The following is a 20,101-nucleotide window of genomic DNA, read 5'->3' on the forward strand; positions in this document are numbered from 1 at the left end:
GGACCGGCCGCGCCGCCGGCGACTCGCCGCCGGCGGTTCCTGCCCCGCCGCCCCATCGCCTCCCCCGCCTTTGTCTCTGCCCGCAGAGGCTTCGGGTTCGTCACCTTCGCCGACCCGGCCAGCGTGGACAAGGTGCTGGCGCAGCCCCACCACGAGCTGGACTCCAAGACGGTAGGTCGCCCTGGCGCGCTCCCCCGCGCCGAGCCCTGCCGGCGGCCGCTCCGCCARCCTGCAGGCTTTGTTTCGTCTCGCTTATTATTTTTCTTCTTGCCCCCTTCCAGAGTTCACTTTTGATTTATAGAAAGCTGCAACTTTTCTTTTCTTTTTTTTTTTTTTAATCCCAGTTTACCCATATCCAGTGATGGCTCCTCCCCTCACCTTATATTTTATTGAGCGGTGACATTGAAAAGATTGTAGAGTAAAACCTAACTTTTTTGGTGTTACGCTGCAGAATGCTTCCTGCAGGGAACTTTTTTTTTTTTTTTTTGGGTGTGTGTTTTGAGGTGGCAACGACTTAATGTCAGATCTGGAAAGCTTCCTCTAGTGTCACCTCTAATTTTTGTTGTTGTTGTGTTTTTTTTTTCCCTCCTCGTTTTTCTTCTCTTTTTCCTTGAGCAAATCCCCTCACCTGTGATGTTGATCAGGGGGGTGTGTAAGAAATACACGCATTATCTCACAGATAACTACGTGAGAGCTCAASAGTAGAGGTGCTGCAGAAGCACAACTCCTGAATTCTTGGTTTGTTGCTTCTGCAAAGCTTTTTTGCTACATTCGGTCTCCAGTCAATAATACGAGGAAAATACTAAAGAGATTCAGCGGATCCATTTTTAATGAATGTTATTTTATTTGGCCACGCAAATTAACCCTTGACCTGATACTGCATTTTTGGTATTGGGTCAAACAATAGGCATCGAGTGTGCGTGTAGCACTAGGGCCTGTTCCTCTCCCTGTGGTCAAGGCCATGGCAAAGGATGAAGTTTGTGCATGTGTCTCACTTTGTTTCGATTTTAAGCCTCAGCAAACCTGGAGCAGGGGGAAGGACACTGGTAGAGGTCATTATTGCTTTGGTACTGATCGGTCTGCATGAAGGGGGTCATGTTTTGGGAAGGGAAGGATCGTACTGGTTTGACTGTCTGGCAGAGAGCTTTTGCTGACCATCTCGAATGTGTTCATTGCTGTAACTGTCTTTTATAGTATGTATTCTGGAGCCTACATGCTTTATTTTAACGTGAGCACGGTGTTTGGAGGAATCCTTTCTTAATGCTGGTACATTCTCTGTGTGCCTGTGTCTATGAGATGGGTATAGTTAAATGAAGAACAGAGGAGGCTAAGGAAGCAAACATGAGTGTATCATTTTAAATGTAATTTATCTGAAAACACAAAGCCCAAAGCCTTTGTAGAAGCAGGTGGAATCTAGTGTTTTAATTCAACCTACAAATTCTGCTGGGCTTGTCTCAACACGTAGCCCCTGCTCTCACATTCCTTAATAATTTGATTTTAGGTTTAATCAGATATGGTAAGATAACTGATTCAGCTGTGCTCCTGAGATTAAACTTAACAGACTTTTCGTGTACAGCTATGTTCTCTATGTGTTTTTAAAGATAAATTTAGATAGGGGGAGCAAAGGCAAACAGTATTTTGAATTAAAGTTAAAAAAAATAAATAAATCGAGAAGACACCCAGTCATATTTCTAACCATAATTATGTCCTCTCCCAGCTCTTCTCTGTATCACAATTTAGTYGTTGCAGTGTATTAACTTGGTCTTTATTGGGGGGAAGGGTGAAAAGCCAGACCAGGACAAATTTGCTTCAGTTTTGATTATGTGATAATGATTGAATCAATGAAAAAAGAAGTCAACCTTTGAATTGGTAATGCAGCTTAAAAATAAAATATAAAACTAGCCAGGTTCCCTTTCAGCCATTTATTTTTAGACGTATTAAAGTAACTGTTCTTTAGTATAACATAGCATTTGACTCTGTTTCAACGTTCAGCACAGGAGGCAGATCGGTTGGGTATTGGCATGGAAACGTCGCTCTTGTTTACAGTTACGTTAAAAGCTTTGTTTAGGTAATGGCCATTCATATCAGAAATAGTATTATAGTCATTTCCTAGAGGACTTGTAGATACAGTAAGTAGAATTGTACCTAACTAACTCATTTTTTTTGTAGAAGTTTTTTTTTTGGTTATTATTCAAATAGTTGACAGGGATATGCAAAAGGTATGGATCTGCCATGCTGATTGCTTGTGTTCGCCTTAAAATTGCTGATGATGATTACCTGAAAGCTTTTTGTGAAGGAAAATTCAGTCGTTTAAGAAGTGCTGTTGCTGTGATGCAGGGGACCCAATGGTCTTTGAACTGACCTTCAGATATGAGTATTTTGCTTTAGAATTCAATAGCTCTTCCAACTTTGCTAGTGGATTGTTGCAGTAATGTCATTCTGGTGGGACTGAAGTTTACTCTGCTTTATTGAGAAAACTTCTACTTTGAAAGCAAATGTAGAAATATGCATATTTGCTTCTACCTTTGGTTTATCAATGGAAAATCCATACCTGTTGTATTTCTCTGGTAGACAAATGTCTAGTTGGTGCTGAATATATTTGTAGATAATGTTAATCTCTGAAAAGGTTAGCTTTCTAGATGAAGAATTTGACCTTTTTATGCTTTTTGAACGATAAAGTGGTGTGTAATCACTCATTTCTCAGGATTGTCTTAAAAATACTACATTTATATCTGACGTAGAAAAATTAATTTCTGTTGCACATCAAATGATCATGCTATTTTCAATTTTGAGCTATTAATTGAGTCAAACTGCTAGTTAAAGGTTGTTTCATGGTTGTCTATCAGTGACATCACCACAGGAATAACAGTACCAAATGGAAACCTCTCCTTCTAATCAGGGTTATCCTGAAGTGGGGGGGGGAACAGAAAAAGAACCCAAACTATTAAATAAGGCCTCTACTTCTGGATATGCCTTAATGTGATCGGGGTTAAAGTTTGTTAAATAGTTAAAGAATGCACTGGAAACAGTTGAAAGTTTCACAGTTACAGTAGAATTTAGTCCTTTAAAACATCCTTTCTCAGAGTCTTTATTTAGAACATATCTGTGCAAGTGCTGCTGAAAAATAAAAGTGAAATCAGTAATGTAGGGATATGTTGTTACAATCTTCTTAACGATGACAATTTAAGACAGATGTTTGTTTATAAGCTAGGATTTTTATTTATATCTATTCATTCACCTCTAGTGGTGTCTTTTTGCTTTTAGGTGACTCTTTTGAATGGCAGAAAACAATTGCTTTTTTAAAGAGGACCTATGTGGAAGTTGTTTCTGAAACTGGAAAATTAGCGTTTTGAATTGCAGAGTGGACGTGCTTTTTGATTTGCGCAGTGAAATGGGACTCAGTGCTGCACCTTAAAATAAGGGGGCATGGGATAAACAGATCTTTTTTTCTTTTTGTCTCTGTGGTAGCATAGTTCAAGTACACTTTAGGGGACTTTTTCATGGAAGATTTTTTTTTATTATTATTTTTTAATAACTTGTTTTCTTCTGGTTTAAAATACCYGTACATTTTCTCTCTTTCTCTCCCTCCTCCCCTCCAAAACCTTTTCATAATGTTTTGATGCTCACCTAAGTTCTTTCAGAGGAATTTGTATCCAAGGATCCAAGATCAATTAGGGATGTTATTATGAAGAATAATCTTGTAGTCCCTTTAACTGTGTAGGTTTAATAATTAATTGAAATTATAATTTTGGTGTTCTGTATTTCTTTGTGTAGTGTTGCTAGTCATAGTTGACAAAACAAAGTAGAAAAATAAAAGTGAAATAGAAAATTAAAACAAAAACAAAGTAACCCAAAACCTAACCAAAGATGCAGGTGTCAAAAACAACAGGTTAAGATCTTGATCAGGAATGCTGGCTGTCTTTCTGCGCAACCTTCAGAGTAGGCAGATAATGTTTAGCTTACAGTTTTGGTTGTAGAGGCAACACCCAGAGACTAGTAGAGTGCTTCCTGTGCACCAAGGGAGAGTGCAGCCCTGATGATCATGTAGGTGGTGTACAGAAGAGACCCCTCTGCCACCATCAAGTAGCCTCCAGACCAACTCCATTCTGTGGTCATCACTTCYAGAGTAGTTCTAGATGACAAAGTGTGCTGAATTATAAGCCTGAGAAATGAGGGATTAATATTTCAGCAATTAAAAAAAAATAAAAATAAAAAACAAAAGCTATCTTGTTGATTTCCCCTTTCTTTTTCCTCAGATTGACCCTAAAGTTGCATTTCCCCGACGAGCACAGCCTAAGGTAAGTAGGAGGATCGATAATAGGATTTTAGGCACACAGAGAATCATTGTTGCCAGGCAGTTCAGGTTTCAAACAGGGAATTGGCAATGAAAGCTTTTAAAGCTGGAGTGCATGGCGTCTTAAGGGTATCAGCGTATGGCTGTGAAACTACAGGAGAGCTGCTTTGTGTGATATTACGTGTCTTCAGTTTAACCATCTCCTTGCAGAGTCTTGGTCAGTTGTGACTGGCTGAAAAGCAGAGACTTTTAGTGGGAGATTGTTGCTGCGTTACTTGCATTTGTTAAACTATTTTATGCAATATGTTTTATATGGTGTTTATGAAGAGCATTTGGATTAAGTGCAGACTTCAGGCTTGTTTTAAGCTGAGCTTTCAGTTCTGCGGTTGTGATGGATGGGAATATATCTGTCTTCATTGCTTGCAAGTTTTCTTTTGTGTAACTTCTGAGATGTGTCTGGAGWGTAATAAACATTAGATAGCAAGTTTCTGATGAAGCGCTGAACTCTTCAGACCGTAGGGTATTCTTCAGCAAGAACAGTGAAACAATGAGCTTTAAGTCTCTTATCCGATAACGCTGGCTGGATAAGTGACCTTTTTCCATGGTGCTCTTGTTATAGCGTGGGCAATTTTCACACTGGGACAGAGACACTTGAGCCATGTGCAGAGAAGCTTCTGTCTGCATGTTCACCCTGAAATACTGCTAGGTGTCYTTCCTTCTGGAGGACCTGTTTATGGAATAGAAATGGTTCTTTTTTAAGAACTGTCTGTAACAAAAACAACAAATCAGTTTTCAAATCCAAATGAGCAGTTAGTCGTATTTGATTTTTCTTTTTGAAAGCCAAAGGCTGAAAAAACCCCTTTTATTATTGACTTTCATCTCTCTCTATTTGTTTTTGAGTGTCTATTGGAAGAACTTAATTTAGCTGGTGTATACCATATAATAATCTTGGGTTGCTTCTGCATTCTTTTTGAAAAGTGGAAAGAGAAATACAAAGTTGTAGATGCGAGCAGATAGGGAACAGTGATTGCAATTTGATGGCATGAGACTACTGGAACAAATTTAACTTAATTTTACTGTATGTGGTTTCTTACGGGAGCAGGCAATTTAATAGCACATGGAACTGTGTAACTTTACTGTATAAAACATGCATCCAGGAAAAACTGTGTAATCTAGGAAGCCTAGGCATATAATAGGAGAGGTGCTAGTGATTTTTTTTTTAAAAAGAAAACAAAACAAAAAAAACTCCTCCCCCCAAAAAACCCTAGCCTACCTGGAGAATCTTAGAACAAACTAATATAGTTAAGTATTTAGGGTTCTTGTTTTCACAGAYATAGCTAATAACCAGTTAGGGAATAATGAGGTGGCTGACTTGCTTCTGTGCTAAGCAAAGGGTTTGTATGTTTTTGGTCGTCTGGATTATGTGGTTGGATTAATGCTGTCCTTTAAGATACATTTCTAAAGTTACCAAAATTTTGAATAGTTTCATAATTTAACTTGACTAAAACACATTAGTCACAGTGCAACAACACACTTTTTAAAGACTTATTTGCATTTTTAAGTTGTCTTCAATAACCAGAGTTACCTGCATCTTTGTGAAAGTTTAATGCTTACAATGGAGCTGTTACTGTCCCATATAACTTCTTCTAAAACAATTAAAAGAAGGAACATTTCTTATGCTGTAGATACTAATGTATTAATTTTCATGTTAAGGAATGCAAAATCAGGTTGGTTTTACAAAGGGGTTTTTGTTTCTCTTCAAGTAGTACTTTTTTGGCAGAGGAAGAGGGATGGGTGTTCAGTAACAGACATCTTTCAAACRTGGGGTGAATCCTGGGATGTAATTTGGATCCTGCTCCAAGCAGGAGCTCGCTCTTCCCGGAGAGGTCAGCACAGTGACTGTTTCTGCTCATCACCCACTTGTTTTCTAAGGTATTGAGATTTCTGTGGTGCAGCTTTTTGCTGTTGGAAAAGAAAAGCCTTAAGATTGAAAGGAGCTTAACACAAAATTGGAGAAAACCAGATACAATAAAGAACAGATTTTATATCAGTTTATGGCATATTATTCTTTCCTGCATTTTATAATCTGATTTTTGTGTGTTTTTTCTATTATGTAATGAATTAAGGTTTTGGACTTTAGCTGTTCATATGTCCCAGTTGAATAGTGAACGTTCAGTGTTAAAATGTGACTGTACTTTAGTCCAATTAACTAGCTAATGCTTGGGTCTGTGGAAATTAATAGCATTTAATACAATGTCTCTGTGTCTCTAGGTATGAGGACATTCTAGGTAGTCTTACTTCCTGATGTGTTCAGCAAAACGTGGATTTATTATTTTTTTTTCTTTCCTCTGTGGTCTTCCTGGCTTTCTACCCTGCTGGCTGTAACTGAGTGCCGAGGTAGAAGCTGGTCTGCGTGAATGTTCCCCCTTGCAGTTCACACAGACCTTCTGGCAGTGCTTTCCTTGAGCCCCTTCCTTCAAGAGGCCTTTTGACCTGCCTCGGCACGCTTAACTCTTTCGTGGGCAGCGGCTCCGCCAGCCAGAGGTCCGCTCTGCTAATTCTTGGGCTGTGCTCACCTTCTTGCCAGATCATGCATGCTTGCCGTGATCTGCGGGGTCATGCTCGCTTCATTGTGTGTGCATAGTAATTTGTGTCTATTCCTTCTCCCTTTCTGATTAAACTTTTTTTTTAATTGGATGGTCTTCCCCTTTCAAACTGAATTCTGGTAAAATGCTTTCTTTTAGGCTTCTTAAACTGCATCTTCAAGATCTGACACCTCTCTGATGCAAACTGGTTACTGAGCAAGAAGTGACAGGTTGTAATGGAAGACTTTTTTTTTTTTTAATGATCCTAGCGGAAAATCCTATGTGATTGCCTCCAGTAGATTACACTATGGTGTGTAATCCTGTTGTTCTTGTGAAGTCTAGGATAACTTGAAACCATTGTTTTAGGAAATTTGCTGCAGGGGTTTAACTTGTTGAGGCTCTAGTGTACGGCTAACAGTGAGATGAAAAGAATATACATAAGTGTTCTTGCAGCTGCTGTTGCTTGATAAAAATCTTTCTCACTTCCAAATGCTGGAAGGAACTCTGTAATAGCTGATCATTATAGCTCTGCTGGCATAAAAATCCTTAAAAAGCAGCAGTGACATGATGGTGGGGGGAAAGTAGTTTTGTCTTTCCTTTTGAATATTGAAGGTTGCAATAATTTATGTTTTTAATACTCAGCCTATCAGTTCTGGCATTATCTCCTATATTAAGCTGGAAAAGTTTTATCAAATTCAGCATGTCTRTTAGATATTTTCAAATACAAGCATTTTTTTCTCTTGAACTGTTACTTATTTTAATAAATACCTTAAGAGTAAAAACTGTTATTTTAATAAACCTTAAGAGTAGAAACAGCCTCAGTCCATGAAGAAGCTCTTTAGCCACAAAGATATATTTGTGTGACTTAGTGATACAGAAATTTAGATGCTTTGTGCAAAGCAATGTATGAAACAGGCAGGTAAAACTCCAGTCTAAGCTTACAGTTAATGAGGCTACCCACTGAGTTGTGTGGGTTTTTTAATTTAATTTATTTTTTTTTTTTTACTTAAGTTCCTGCAGGATAGGACTGAAGAACCTGTTCTTCCCAGCACTTACTACAGGGGCATAACGCACACGGGTGGGAATTGCTCTGGCAAGCCAGCAGTCCAGAACTACTTGCTGTAGCGTTCAGTGGCACTTAGCAGCATTGTGTATGTGACCTGTGACGGTGATCTGTGTAATTCCTCTTAGCGGCTGTTCAGTAAAAAGGGCAAACCAACTACGACTGCTAGCAAAGGGAGCTGCTCCCATAGCTCGGGTGGGAGCAGGCTGTGCGCTGGGTGCTAGGTGTTCGGTGTTATGTCGACTGACAACCCAGAGCAGAGACTGTTGTTTTCAAGACTGCATAGTTTGGTTTGGGTCCACTCCACATGCGTTAGAGTATACTGGTGATCATCTGCTTAAAAACTGCAAATGAGTTTTGTTTGGTGAGGGAAGCCTTTTGTACGATAGTCAAATGGGGTGATGCTGAATACCAGTGTTTTTATTACATGTATTTTATTTAAACAGAGGACAGTGCAGAACTGATAACTAACTGATAGAATCTCTGTGCTCCCGTCAGATAGTGAATCTGCAAATCACCCCTACCTTGTCTGTGGAACTAGCTGGCTTCTTGTCTGGCCAGGCATGTGGACTGAAGAGGTGCAGATGTGCACCTCATTTCCATCCTCTTCGGGAAAAGTGGGGCATCRGCAACTCTCCTTTCATTTAGGTTGCTTTTTGTTAAACTCATGTGCAGGTGGCTATTCCAGAGCAGTAAAAGGAGGGCGTGCCCTCTTGGAGTAATGCACAAGCTAACCTAGGATATGTATATTTTTAAAGCTAACTAGTGGATTTGGATGTGTGATTCCAATCAAGTTAACTGTGGGTGAGGTGTCTAAGTCCCTTGGATATTTGATAAGCCTAGGCCAGAGTAACAGAGAGCTGTTTCATCCCAAAGGAAGTGAGGACCTTGAAAATCAAGAGGTATGTTGCTTGTTTCCTCCCCTGCTTCTATCTCTAAACTCCTCCAGGTTAGTCCCACTACTTCCTATCTCATTTTAAGTACAGGGTAGACTTTGAAGTCTTTTCAAAAGAATGTGAACTGAAYATGCTGATTAGAATTTGGGATTCTTCCTTTCCTTCCACTCTTTCTTCCCCAACTAGGCTGTAAAGAGTAGCAAGGTTAGACTTTTTTCCTGTTTTCCCCTCTTTTTCTTATTCTTCTGCATTTACAGGTCTGGAAAGTGGTAAGAGAAGTATTTCCTTTCCTTGGTATTGGGCATATATTTTCTATGTGTGTATGTATGCCTTATCTCATTGTATCTTCTACACGAGGAATAATATGAAGTCCAACCCTGATGACATTCAAGACTTCTTTTGGTGGTTGATGGCTGGTGTTTGGATTCTTTGTCCTGGGTAACCCACTCTTAAATTCTAAGAGTCTCCCTGTGGCTGCAGGCAGTCAAATGCAAAGGTTGATGAGTTGCATGCAGTTTTGGCTGGTTGACTCAGGTCTTTTCAGGCGGTGGTGGGTCAGGGTTTTAAAACCCATTATTCTTGCTTTCAGGATTTTGGCGTCTGTGATCTGTTTGAGGCAGGGCATGATCTCTGCTCTTTGGTTCTGGCAGCCAGAGGAAAACGTGGCTGTGCAAGGTATTCTATGGAGTACAGTGAGCTTTGTCAGAAGCAGAACTTGAGCTGTCTTTTTTTTTGTTGTTTTTTTTGTTTGTTTGTTTGTTTTTTTTGAGATGTAAACATTTATTTCTTCTCCCCAACCATAGAGGTAAGATCGTTCACATTGTTCGCAATCCCTGGAGACCATCTTGTACTTGTATAAAATGTATATCTTTACATTATCATTGCCTAAGGACATCTTTTTTGTTAAGAATAGTCCTGTGTCTAATGTAGTTTCCTTCCCTTTGACTTGGTGCTAACTGAAAATTAAAATGAAACATCATTTCACTTGTGTGATTTGGTCTTGTTGTTTTCTTTTTTTTTTAAGGAGACTTTTTTTAATGTTGTCTATCAGGTAACATTCCTGCACAAAGATCTTGCTGCTTGGATGTGGCAGGAAGGGGTCTGAAATGGGGAAAGATCGGGGAAATGGAAGGAGAGCAGCATACTAACACCCTTRTACCTTCCTCTCTGCTTCCAGATTGAGTACATCTCGTCTGCAAAGTGCTGAGCCTTTATCAGCCCGGGGGTAGGTCTGCTAATGACTGATCTAAAACCATCAAATTCATTTATTTGTCACTGCCAGTGACAGGCCAGTTAATGCTAATGGATTCTTTTTTTAGCCTGTTGACTCTGGTGATAGTCTCAAATGTTGTGAAATCCAAAGCATTAAGGGAACTTCTAACTTATTTTTAGAGGAGGGTGCTATTGAAACAGGATAACATGATGTGTGTATAGATCAAAATATATATTGAGAAGGAAAGAGAACAACTCTTAAGTCATACATCGATGTCTTTGCTGTTCCTAGTAGTTATTTGACTTTTCAATTGTATTTGAGTGTTCTCTTTAAACACATTTTGGGTCATGCTGTAAAGGGAGGGGAAGCTGTAAATAGAGCCAGTCATCTTGGGGAAAAAATTGGCTTGTTTCTGAAAATGGTTCATCTGCAGGGCCTGAGTCTTCTCTGTCCCTATTGTGCAAAAGCACTTAAGCATATACTTAAGTTGGCATAAGCATGTGGGTAAGTGCTTTGCTGAATCAGGATGGACTAAAAGGACATTATTAAATGCTTTGTTGAACTGCGGAGCCTGTAGCAGAGAAAGATTAAAAGATTACTTTGTGTATTTGACAGTACTTTGTATATGGTCAGTTCCATCACTTCTTTTCCAGAGAGAGCCAGTTTCATCTCTCTGTTTTTTCCCCTCTACCAGAAGATCTGTCTCTCAAAACAAATTAGTCTGCCCTTTCCTCAAAAAAAAAAAAAAAAAAAAGGGCGGTCCCAGGCATGAAGCTGGATCAGTGTAGCATCCACCTTCTTAAAGAAAAAAGTCATTGACTAAGCTTAATTTAGTCTTCAGCTCTGTAATTGCATGTTCTGTTTGTATTAGCTGCTGAAATAATTCTGTAAATTACATGAATAGTGTTCAGTGTGAGTTAGGTTTCTAAGATACTATTGCTGTAGAAATCATGGTTTGTGGAGTAATTTTGAAGTTCATGTGGATCTCTGTAGTCAGATCAACATGCARTGTTAATAAGTTACCTCTAAACTTTGACRTTTTGCTGCTCTCCTGTTGAAAATGTTTCAATTATTTTATTTGAGTGCAGAGAAAGTTTTAAGGATGCTGAGAATTGTTTCTATCCCACTCAGTTATTCTTCCTCCTAGGACATCTGCAGTTGAGTATTAAGACTGTACTTTAGGAACTTACTATAAAGCAAGGACCCTACCCTGCCACAATTTATGCAGTTTTATGCATGGTGAATAGTTCCAGGGACCTCAGCAAGTAAAATTTAAATCTGAACAAGGCTTCATGATATATTGGTAAAGTGTGTAGGGCAAGAAGGGTGAAGGAAAAGGAGTACTGACAGCACCAGAAAGCGTCATTGCCTCTGCCCTTCCCTCCCCCAGCAAGGACTTGCATTAATTTCCCATTGACTCTGATGTACAATAGGGAAGAGGTTTCAAGCTGACTAAAGGGGCAAAGGTCCAAGAAAACTGCTGTAGCAAGAACTGATGCAGAGTGACAGTAATGAGGTGGCCTGGCAGGTGGGAGGGAAAATGCTGGGGTGGGGGAAAGAAATTAATATCTAGTGAATTAAGTAGTTCCCAGGGCTTAAAGTTGTTTAAGTCCTGTTGGTTTTGTTTTCCTCTGTATTTCATATAACTGTCAGATGCCGCTAGAGCAAGACCTTTATACTGTTTCTGTTGGATCCAGGTGGCTGAGACCTTGGGCTGAGTTCTGGTGTAGCTTCAGTCTTTGTGGTTCAAGCCCGGGTCACTGGGAACACTGTTTTTGCCCAGAGGTGGTGAAACGTTGAGACCTAAAATCTCAGGTGGCAACCTTCAATTTCCTCTGTTGCTTAATAAGATTCACTGCTTCCTTCTAAAATATCTGCAGACTTATGTTCTATTTCTTTGTGTATTAGTATTCCTGCCTCTAGGGTGATCTTTACGTTGTTCTGTGGGTCAGTTTTGCATCATAGAGAAGGTGAGGAGCATAGGGTGAAAAAGTGCTCTGCAAATTTGATGTTGTATTTGAAATAGGGGATGTGAAGTGCCAGCAGGACTTTCAGCTCCTTGAATGCTGATGGAAACAAAATGCCTACTAGACAGAGTTAATAGAGGTCTTTATAACAACTGCTGTATAAACATTGTTCAGGAATTGTTTTGAAGGATGATTTAAGGTACTGCATAAAGAGGTTACAAGAAGGAGTTTAGTGTTTGTCCCAAACATCTGTAAATGCTACTGGAGTAAGAGGTGTTGGTCAAGTTAGAGGCCTGTTTGGTGGCAGCAGCTTGTTGGCTGCAAATATCTAGCAATAATGGAAGATGCTCTGTTGGCTGCAGTAATAGGAAAAGCTGATGCTGAAGGGGACATTGCTTGTGATTTTGCTGGAGTGCCTGCTAAAAGAATGAAATTTCTATATATTTTTCAATTCGGTGACATTATCGATCATTTATGTTCAGAAATGTGTAGCTGCCGTTCCAAGTGTAAGCTGTAACAATAAGCATAATACAYGTGCAGAATGCTTATCCTTTTGCCAAAAGATTGCAAAGTGTTGTAGATGAGTATAAAAGATGTTCATTCGCTGGTGAAATGYGGCTACTTCTGGTGTTGTATTTGGCAGACCTACAAAGCCTGTAGCAACACTTTGTGCTCAGTGAATTGTGGAAAGGAACAGAAAACACTGAAAAGAAATTTGAAGATGCTATTGAGAATGTAAAATACAATAGGAATTTACTGAGGACACTGGGGCTAGCACTCCACCCTTTGGCAGGGAGTTGCTACTAATTGTCATGTTACTGAATGATACTGTATCATCTCTGCAGTACCCTGAAGATCCCTCCAGATCTCTCATGCCAATCCCAAACCAGCTCAGTGGAGCAACTGCAGTAAGAGATGTGGATTTCTGCATGGCTGTGGCATCCATAATTAATCCACCTTGCTCCTTCCCCTCCCCAAAGTCTACGGAGTATGCTTCTCTTGCACTAGTCCYCACCCACCTCCCTTATTTGGCTAGTGTTTTTTGTACTAGACAGCTCACCTTACTCTCCAATCACTTTCTGTAAGTCAGCTCTGTAACTGTGGCCCTGGATGGGTGGTCTGCTGAATATACAGCACATCTAAATTTTGAACTCAGTGCTCAAATTGTCCTTGGTGAAATAGCCCCTTGCACAACCTTCTGTGCTGTSTGTGCAGTAATGATAATGTCTCAGGACCAGTGCTCAGTTGGGTTTGACTGCTAAGATAAGCACAGCTTAGCACTCAGTGGAGAGGATTTGTCTGCTGGAGTAGCACATGGGAGCCCAAATGAGATAAGGTTCTGATGCTTTATGCTGGGCCTTATACTGAGGAGAAGGCTACCTCATAGCCTGAAGAGGCAAAGTGTTGCAGGAAAAAGGGTGTCAAGGGGTTATCCAAAGTATCTCAGCATGGCAGAAAACACATTGTTTGATTCCAGGTTTGATACCCACAAGGTAAACTGTCTCCTCTGTTTTGAAGAAGATGTTGACGGCGTCCCTGGATGTTGGAAAAGGAGTATGTGAAATATGAAGCAGTATTGTACTCTGGCTTTAATGTCATTCCTGTTTGAGAGATTAAGCTGAGGTTTTTAGTTTTAACTGATTCTTGATTGAAAATTCTTATGGGGGCCCAGGCTTGAGAGTGCCAGTGCTTTAGTGTATGGTGGAGGTTCAGGGCTGCATCCTGAGGTTCTTGCTGCATGCTAGGGTTTCCTAATAGCTGCAGCGGGGTGAGGCGTTGGGGAGCAGGGAAGTGAGATAAGGATGCTAGACCACAGTGTGTGAAAGGTAGTTTGTGGTATGAATTATGGCTAATGCCTGTCACATGGTAGCTACAAACTAGCTTGGGGGTGGGGTAAAGTGCTGGTGTGAATAGTGCTAAAAGGCTTGGGGGAGACTGGCAGTAGTCTTAAATGCGCTCAGCAGTGCGTGGCAACGCAGGGACAATCCTGGTGCCCTCAGTAATGAGGAGAGGAAGCGTGCTGAACTGCAGGTGTCCTGGAGGCCCTCTGCCTCCACTTCTCCTCGCAGAGCTGGGCGCTCCGCCACCCCTACGATCCAGCYCCGGGAGCGTGGCTTTCGTCTTTGTGCTGCAAGACCCTGCCCGTYTCTCTCTGTGTGGCCTGTCACTTCTCCCTGTCGGAGTGTGGAGGGATGGTTGCGGTGGTTGTTTTGCACAGGTGAGGAGTGTGTCCTGACACTTCCACGGAGGAGCGCAGCACTGGAGATGGGTTGCATCATAACTGTACGCGTCTGTTCCCCCTCCGCCCGCGGAGCGGGGATTTCCTGGCGTAGTCAGGCCAGGATCCTGAGGGTGGATGGATGGTGGTGAAAAGGAGCTGTAGGGCCTGCTGCTACGGTGTCTTTATGCTTAAAATTTCTGAGTCATCTAATCCCATGAACTGTGATCACAGCAGCAGGTTATGCATGTGATGTGCCCAGCAAGTTACGTAGGAAGAGGGAGTTGTGATCATCTTGTGTGAGATGTAGATGTTATGWATTTTAGTCTGGTCACATCCTCTGTTATTAACTTTCCAGATGAAATAAAATGATAGTTGAAGGTCCTCTGTAGTGAAGACTCCCCCAAAATTCTGTGAGCATGGCCTCTTTTTTTTTTAAATTTCTTTTTTTGTTTTTTTTTTTTGGGGGGGGGAGGGAGTTGTGGTTAATTAAAAGCCAGTTTAGATTTCTAGGCCTCTGTTTTATAGGTAGATATTTCAGTATGGCTTTTTCTCTTCCCTCTCAGTCAAGTGTGTGTGTATGCAAATAGAAAAATACAATAGAAAAAATACAGAATTAGATTAAAAAAATTGTTACCTGTCCAAAGACTACTGCTAAAGAATCATGAAGAAATCTTATTGGAATATAATTCCAGATACAAGCTGTGATAGTATGTCTTCATGCTTTTATAGCCCCTGTCACTGTCATCTGAATATATGAAGCTGATGGGAGTGTGTGCAGAGCTTTATTCAGCTGATGCTACATAATCCTGATCTCTCGCAACATGCGAAAAGTTAGTGTCAGTTCATTTGAAAATAATGGCAAAAGGAAAAAGGTGCAGGGGGGGAAAGAGATGAGTGTCCTTGCAGAAACAACCTTTATTTCATCTAGCCCACAACCGAAAGAACATGGTTAACAGAGTAAGAATCTTGTGTGGAGATGACCAAAGGAAATTTTGCTGTTTCTTAATGTTTTTAGGTGTGTTGGCAGGTGCAGTCCCTCATCTGCGGAGGTGCCTCTGTCTGTTTCCTTGAAACACTTTAAATTTCCTCCAGCTGAGAGGAGAACAGCAGCACCTGTTTGTCTTGTGTTCCTGAGAACTGCAAATCATTGGATCAAGGCAAACAAATAGGTGCTGCCAAGCACTACTTCAGGTGGAACAGAGACCAGAGAGCAAGTCCTGAATTGCTTGGCCTGATTATTGCTGCCAGTTATGCGGATGAAAATGTGCTCTGGTCTGTAGAGAGGTAGAGGGGGGAAAAGGTAATTTGGTTGCTGTATGCAAGACTCTTCCTGATGCTTGCTGGTCATAGTATTAACTTACTAGTAGTTTTTGGTGTCCTTGCTGTGCACTTTAAAGGGCTTTGTACATGATATGATGTTGCTCTGAGGAAGGAGAACTTGCACTACAGGTATAATTGAGCAAATAAATCTAATGTGGCATTTCTGAATTGTAAACTGGTGCCTGTTTTGTAAGGAGGCCTCTCAGTCTTTTCTGCTCTGAGAAATGCTGTATGAGAGACCTTCTACTGTTTGGTGGCCAGAGTGATAAAAGTAGCAGTACATGCAGAGCTTGGGTATCTTGCGCTGAGTATTCAGTCCCAAGATTGGCACAGGCTTAGGAGGCTTGAGTTTACTTGATCAAGGCCAGCACTGCTAGGGTCTGCTTACTGTCTGTTCTGCCCTTTGCTCTTTTGTTTTTCTGGCAGGTGTGTTAAATGCCTGAAGTCAATTTCTGACTCAATTTTCATTGAAATCAGTTGCTCAGGGTTACTCAGGGAGTCAGTGGAAGAAATGAGATAGAAGCCAGGAGTCCTGRTGTCTCTAAATGAACGATACATGTGTAGTCTGGGGCAGAGTTTGGGTCTTAAGGTGAAGGAGAAAATAGATTTGTGGATGAGCAGATCTTTGGATACGGGAGTCACTTATTCAGTGTGAAACTGATTGTAGGTTTTTGTTACTTKTGGAAGGTGGAGGCCCAGACAGCTATTTTGAACAGATGCAGGAGAATCCAAAACTTCTAAATCTACTTTGGTTTACTCTGATATTGAGGTTAGGACCAGGTAGAAACCATAACTGACTGTGTACATTATTGGTGGTGTCTTCTAAATTACTCTGTTGATTGTCGTTGCTTTCATTGAAGTCAGCAGGAATTAACCACTGACTTCCATTAGAGCAGGTCAAGGCAAAGCTCCTAATTGCCTAATACACTTAAGGCCATGTTTAAAACAAAAATGGAAAACAGTAAAGTGCCTCAATACATGAAGAAGTAGGTAATGAGGTTTTCAGTGACACCTGCCTGCCTGTCTTCCATTTGAAATAAAAATGTGGTRGTGATGTTTTGAGAGTTTTTTGGTCTTCAACTTTAGCAAGATGGTGGTAAAGGGGAAAAAATGGTTCTTGGAAAAACTCMATTTGAAATATAATTGAAAATCTGTGGGACTTAGATTTCTGGAGACATCAGCATACTGTTTTCATAAATGATTCAATTGCTACTATGTCTTAAATTGGTTTAAATCTACCCCTAATCTTATCGTGTGGAGATGAGGTAAGTGATTGTCATCAGCCTTGTTTTATGGATGTGGAAAACAAGTGCAGCTTGTGTTCTGAAATACTCAAAATAGTGAAAGCAGCTTGTGTCTCGGAAGTGTGTGATCCCAAACCCACTGCTGGTGCTTTGAGTAATTCCCCTCTCCAGCAATTAGAAGCTGTACCCAGTGCTGAGCATTTTCAGGCTTTCCTGTTTGTGGTGTGAGGAGAGATGGGGGCTAGAGAAGCGGACGTCCGGGTTGTGCCATGGTCAGCATGTCTTCTCTGTTGGGTGAGTAACTGCGTTTTCTTCGGTCCCCACAAGGTGACGAAGCTCTGTGCAAAGATTGCCTGACTGTTGCATCACCGTGGTCGTTCTGAGCTGGGACACGGGCGTGATTCACTCGTGAAAACCCTCTGCGAAAGGCTTTTGTAGCTTCTAGTGGCTTATTAGAAACAGTTGTTCCGAATAGGTCTGGTTTCACTGGACATTTGAAGCATCCTAAGAATGATGCTGGTGGTGTTCAAAGTCTGACTGAGGGGGACACAGACAGATGTGGGGGGCAGGCTAGAATGTTTAAGATGAAGGGGCAAGTGCCTGGAAGAGCTGCCCGAATGTTGTGTGTCCGTCTGACACTTGCCTAATGCTTCGAAGCCTGCAGTGAACTGCTATCAGATGATGGGGCAAGAAAGGGAAGCACAGAGTACAGCTCTTCACCATGGTTTGATTTAGCTTCTGGGGGAGGCTCCCTGGAGAGGGGGTAGATGTAGCAGCATAAAGCAGTGGTGAGACACTGGGCTCATCCCATTAGGGTGTGCTGCTGGTGACTGTGGGTGCTGAGGAGCTTGTCAGTCCGTGTGGGAATGGGAGGCTGTGAAGTAGGCAGCAGGAGCTAGAGAGAGTTGTGGCTCCATGCTTGATTCTGAGGTGCCCTTAGCCTCTGTTTCTGTAGCTGTAAAATGCTGCTGTTAATGCCCGCAGGTGCTGTAGTCCTGAGCACCTCGCATGCTTTGAGCACACTTCTGCTCCTGCAAGGTAGGGCAAGTGCTTTCCTTCTATATGCAGCAAGTTTGTCGATAYGGCAGGTCTATAGAGAAGGAAAAATTGTAGCCTGTGCTTCTGGGTCCCAACCTGGGTCTCCGAAAGGCTGTACAATTGTCCCTCGCTGCTGCAGGCTCCTCTGTCAGGCGTGCTGGAAGCTGTAATTCATGTGCTTTGGGATCCTCTGGCAGGCAGAGCCGTAGAAATGAGGAGTATCATTGTGTTTTATTGTGGCTTCTAAGAACGCAGTGTGTTTGTGCTTCGGGAGAGCCCCAGGGGCTTTGTTTTTCACCAGGCCCAAGCTATTCTTCAGTAGAGCCTTCCCGGAGCGTGATCTAGTTCTGCCCATTAGGAGCGAGAGACGGGCCTGACTGATTTCTGCTCCCTGCTGCATAATAAATCTGATACTAAAATTAGTGCTGGTCTCCCTAGGCCATAATTCTTGCTGAGATTATAGAGAATTGTGTGTGCAGACAAAAATCGTGGTTCTGTGTGTTTTGAGGTTGGGTTCTTTGTTTGCTTTTTTTTAATAACCTTGAGTGTCCGATTTCCAGGTTTTTTACTTAACTTCTCCTCCCCCTCCCCTCAGTCTTTTTGCCCTTTCCCTCTCTTTTGGGAAGTGCTTAGCCTTTCTGTGTATTTTGGCTATTTAAGTCTGCCACTGCAGGCAGATGAGTTCCTTGGGAGCTCTTCTGAAGGTTTAGTAATTGAGTCTTTTACCACGGCGACAGGATATTATTAACCTTCAGTAAAGCAATTTATTTCATACCCCTTTGTGGGGATAAGCCTTTTTTCCCCCAGGAAAATATGTATGTGTAAAGGTTTTACATACAAAGCTACCTGGACTTGAAGCAGTGATTATAATTAAAAAAAATAGGGGGGGGGCAGTTCTGTTTGTGTCTACTTAAAAGAAACTTTTGGTCCTGAATGACTTCCTCCCCACTCCCCCCAGCAGTTTTATTTTAAAGAACATACTTTTGGCTATTAATGGCTTTGGAAGGAGATTGTATTTCATTTTAGAACTCCAGATATTTAGCCCCTGTGAGCACTAAAACATTTTGTTTTCATCTTTGAGACAGCCTTAAAAAATGAACTGTGAATTTGAGGGAGGAGTTCCTTGCGGGGTCTCCCTYTTGGCCTGGCCTTTGCCCTGAAATCAAATGCAGACTAGTCCAAAAGTTGTTGAAGATTGGATAGCTCCTAGAATAGCAATTTCCAGCGAACAAGTGGGAATGCTGGATAAGTAGCCAGCCTGGCTGAATAACCTGTATTTTCTGTTGAGTGTGATGACAAAGGCACTTGTCTGGGATTCTGGGGTTYTGGGCTTGAGTGTTATGCTTTTCTAGGATGCTTTACTAGACTGTTAAACTTACTATTTTTTAAAAATTGACGTTTGTCCTGATTTGTCTCTTATTTGAAAACTGCGCTGTGACAGGTCCTGCTTTCTAAGAAGCTCACCATATCTTGCAGTGGAAATTTATTTCAGCAATTATATCAGGTAAAGAGAGATTATTATCTCCACATCAGACGAGTTTGGGAGGTGAAGTGCTTTGTCCAGAGTTTTATGTTTGTAACAAACTTGGATCTCTTGGCACTGTACATGGCTTTAATTGCAGTGTCATCCATTTTTCTGCTCTATGCATCTATAGCGCATTAAACTGCTGCTCCTTTACTATTGAAACAAGTAGAGAAGTATTTTGGTGCGTGTGAAACTTTTAACAACAGTTCTTTAGAACCTTTTTAAAGCTGTCCTCAAAACCACGRTCTTCCAGACTGGTCTTCTAATGTTCGACCACTTCCTCATTTTCCAGATGTGTTTGTGCGTATTTTCTTATACAAACTTTCTAGTGTCTGTTCAGCGGYTCCATCACTTCGGCGTTGACCAGGCTTTGTCCATAGGCTGTGWTAGGAGGCCTTGACCCGTGCCTGCTCTTGCTTCATCTGCAAGCTCCTGGTGGCGGGGGCTGCCTGTCTGGCAGAGGCGATGACAAACTCCTGCTCCRCGGCTCGGTGCCAGGAGCGAGGAGGGGCGGCCGTCCCGCCGCRGGTGCGCGCTCGTCCTGCGGTCCCCGAGGCCGCAGCCGCCGTGACAGCCGGGTGCCGGCTCTGCCGCTGCCTGGGTGCCGCGTTGCACGGGCTGCGGTAGCGCGCCCTGGGAGAGCTGCAGGTCGGGCTGCTGGGAGAAGGCTGCGTCTGAGGCGTAGAGATGGCAGGCRTACCCGTTTCTCTAGGATTTCCTGCTGTGAGAAAATCC

General features: G+C 41.8%; 1 protein-coding gene across 1 annotated transcript in view; it reads left to right on the plus strand.

The window, feature by feature from the left end:
- MSI2 (musashi RNA binding protein 2) overlaps positions 1–20,101 on the plus strand; it is a gene marked incomplete at its 5' end in the record, with an annotated part of 234,485 nt that continues 214,384 nt past the window's right edge. Inside the window, 2 exons of the mRNA XM_085302882.1 lie at positions 1–171; positions 4,257–4,298. Coding sequence (XP_085159008.1) covers positions 1–171; positions 4,257–4,298 — 213 coding nt within the window. The remainder of the gene's footprint in view (positions 172–4,256; positions 4,299–20,101) is intronic.

The sequence above is a fragment of the Rhea americana genome, unplaced genomic scaffold (assembly GCF_003343005.1).
Source record: "Rhea americana isolate MKP2758 unplaced genomic scaffold, rheAme1 scaffold_194, whole genome shotgun sequence".
Taxonomy (NCBI): Eukaryota; Metazoa; Chordata; class Aves; order Rheiformes; family Rheidae; genus Rhea; species Rhea americana.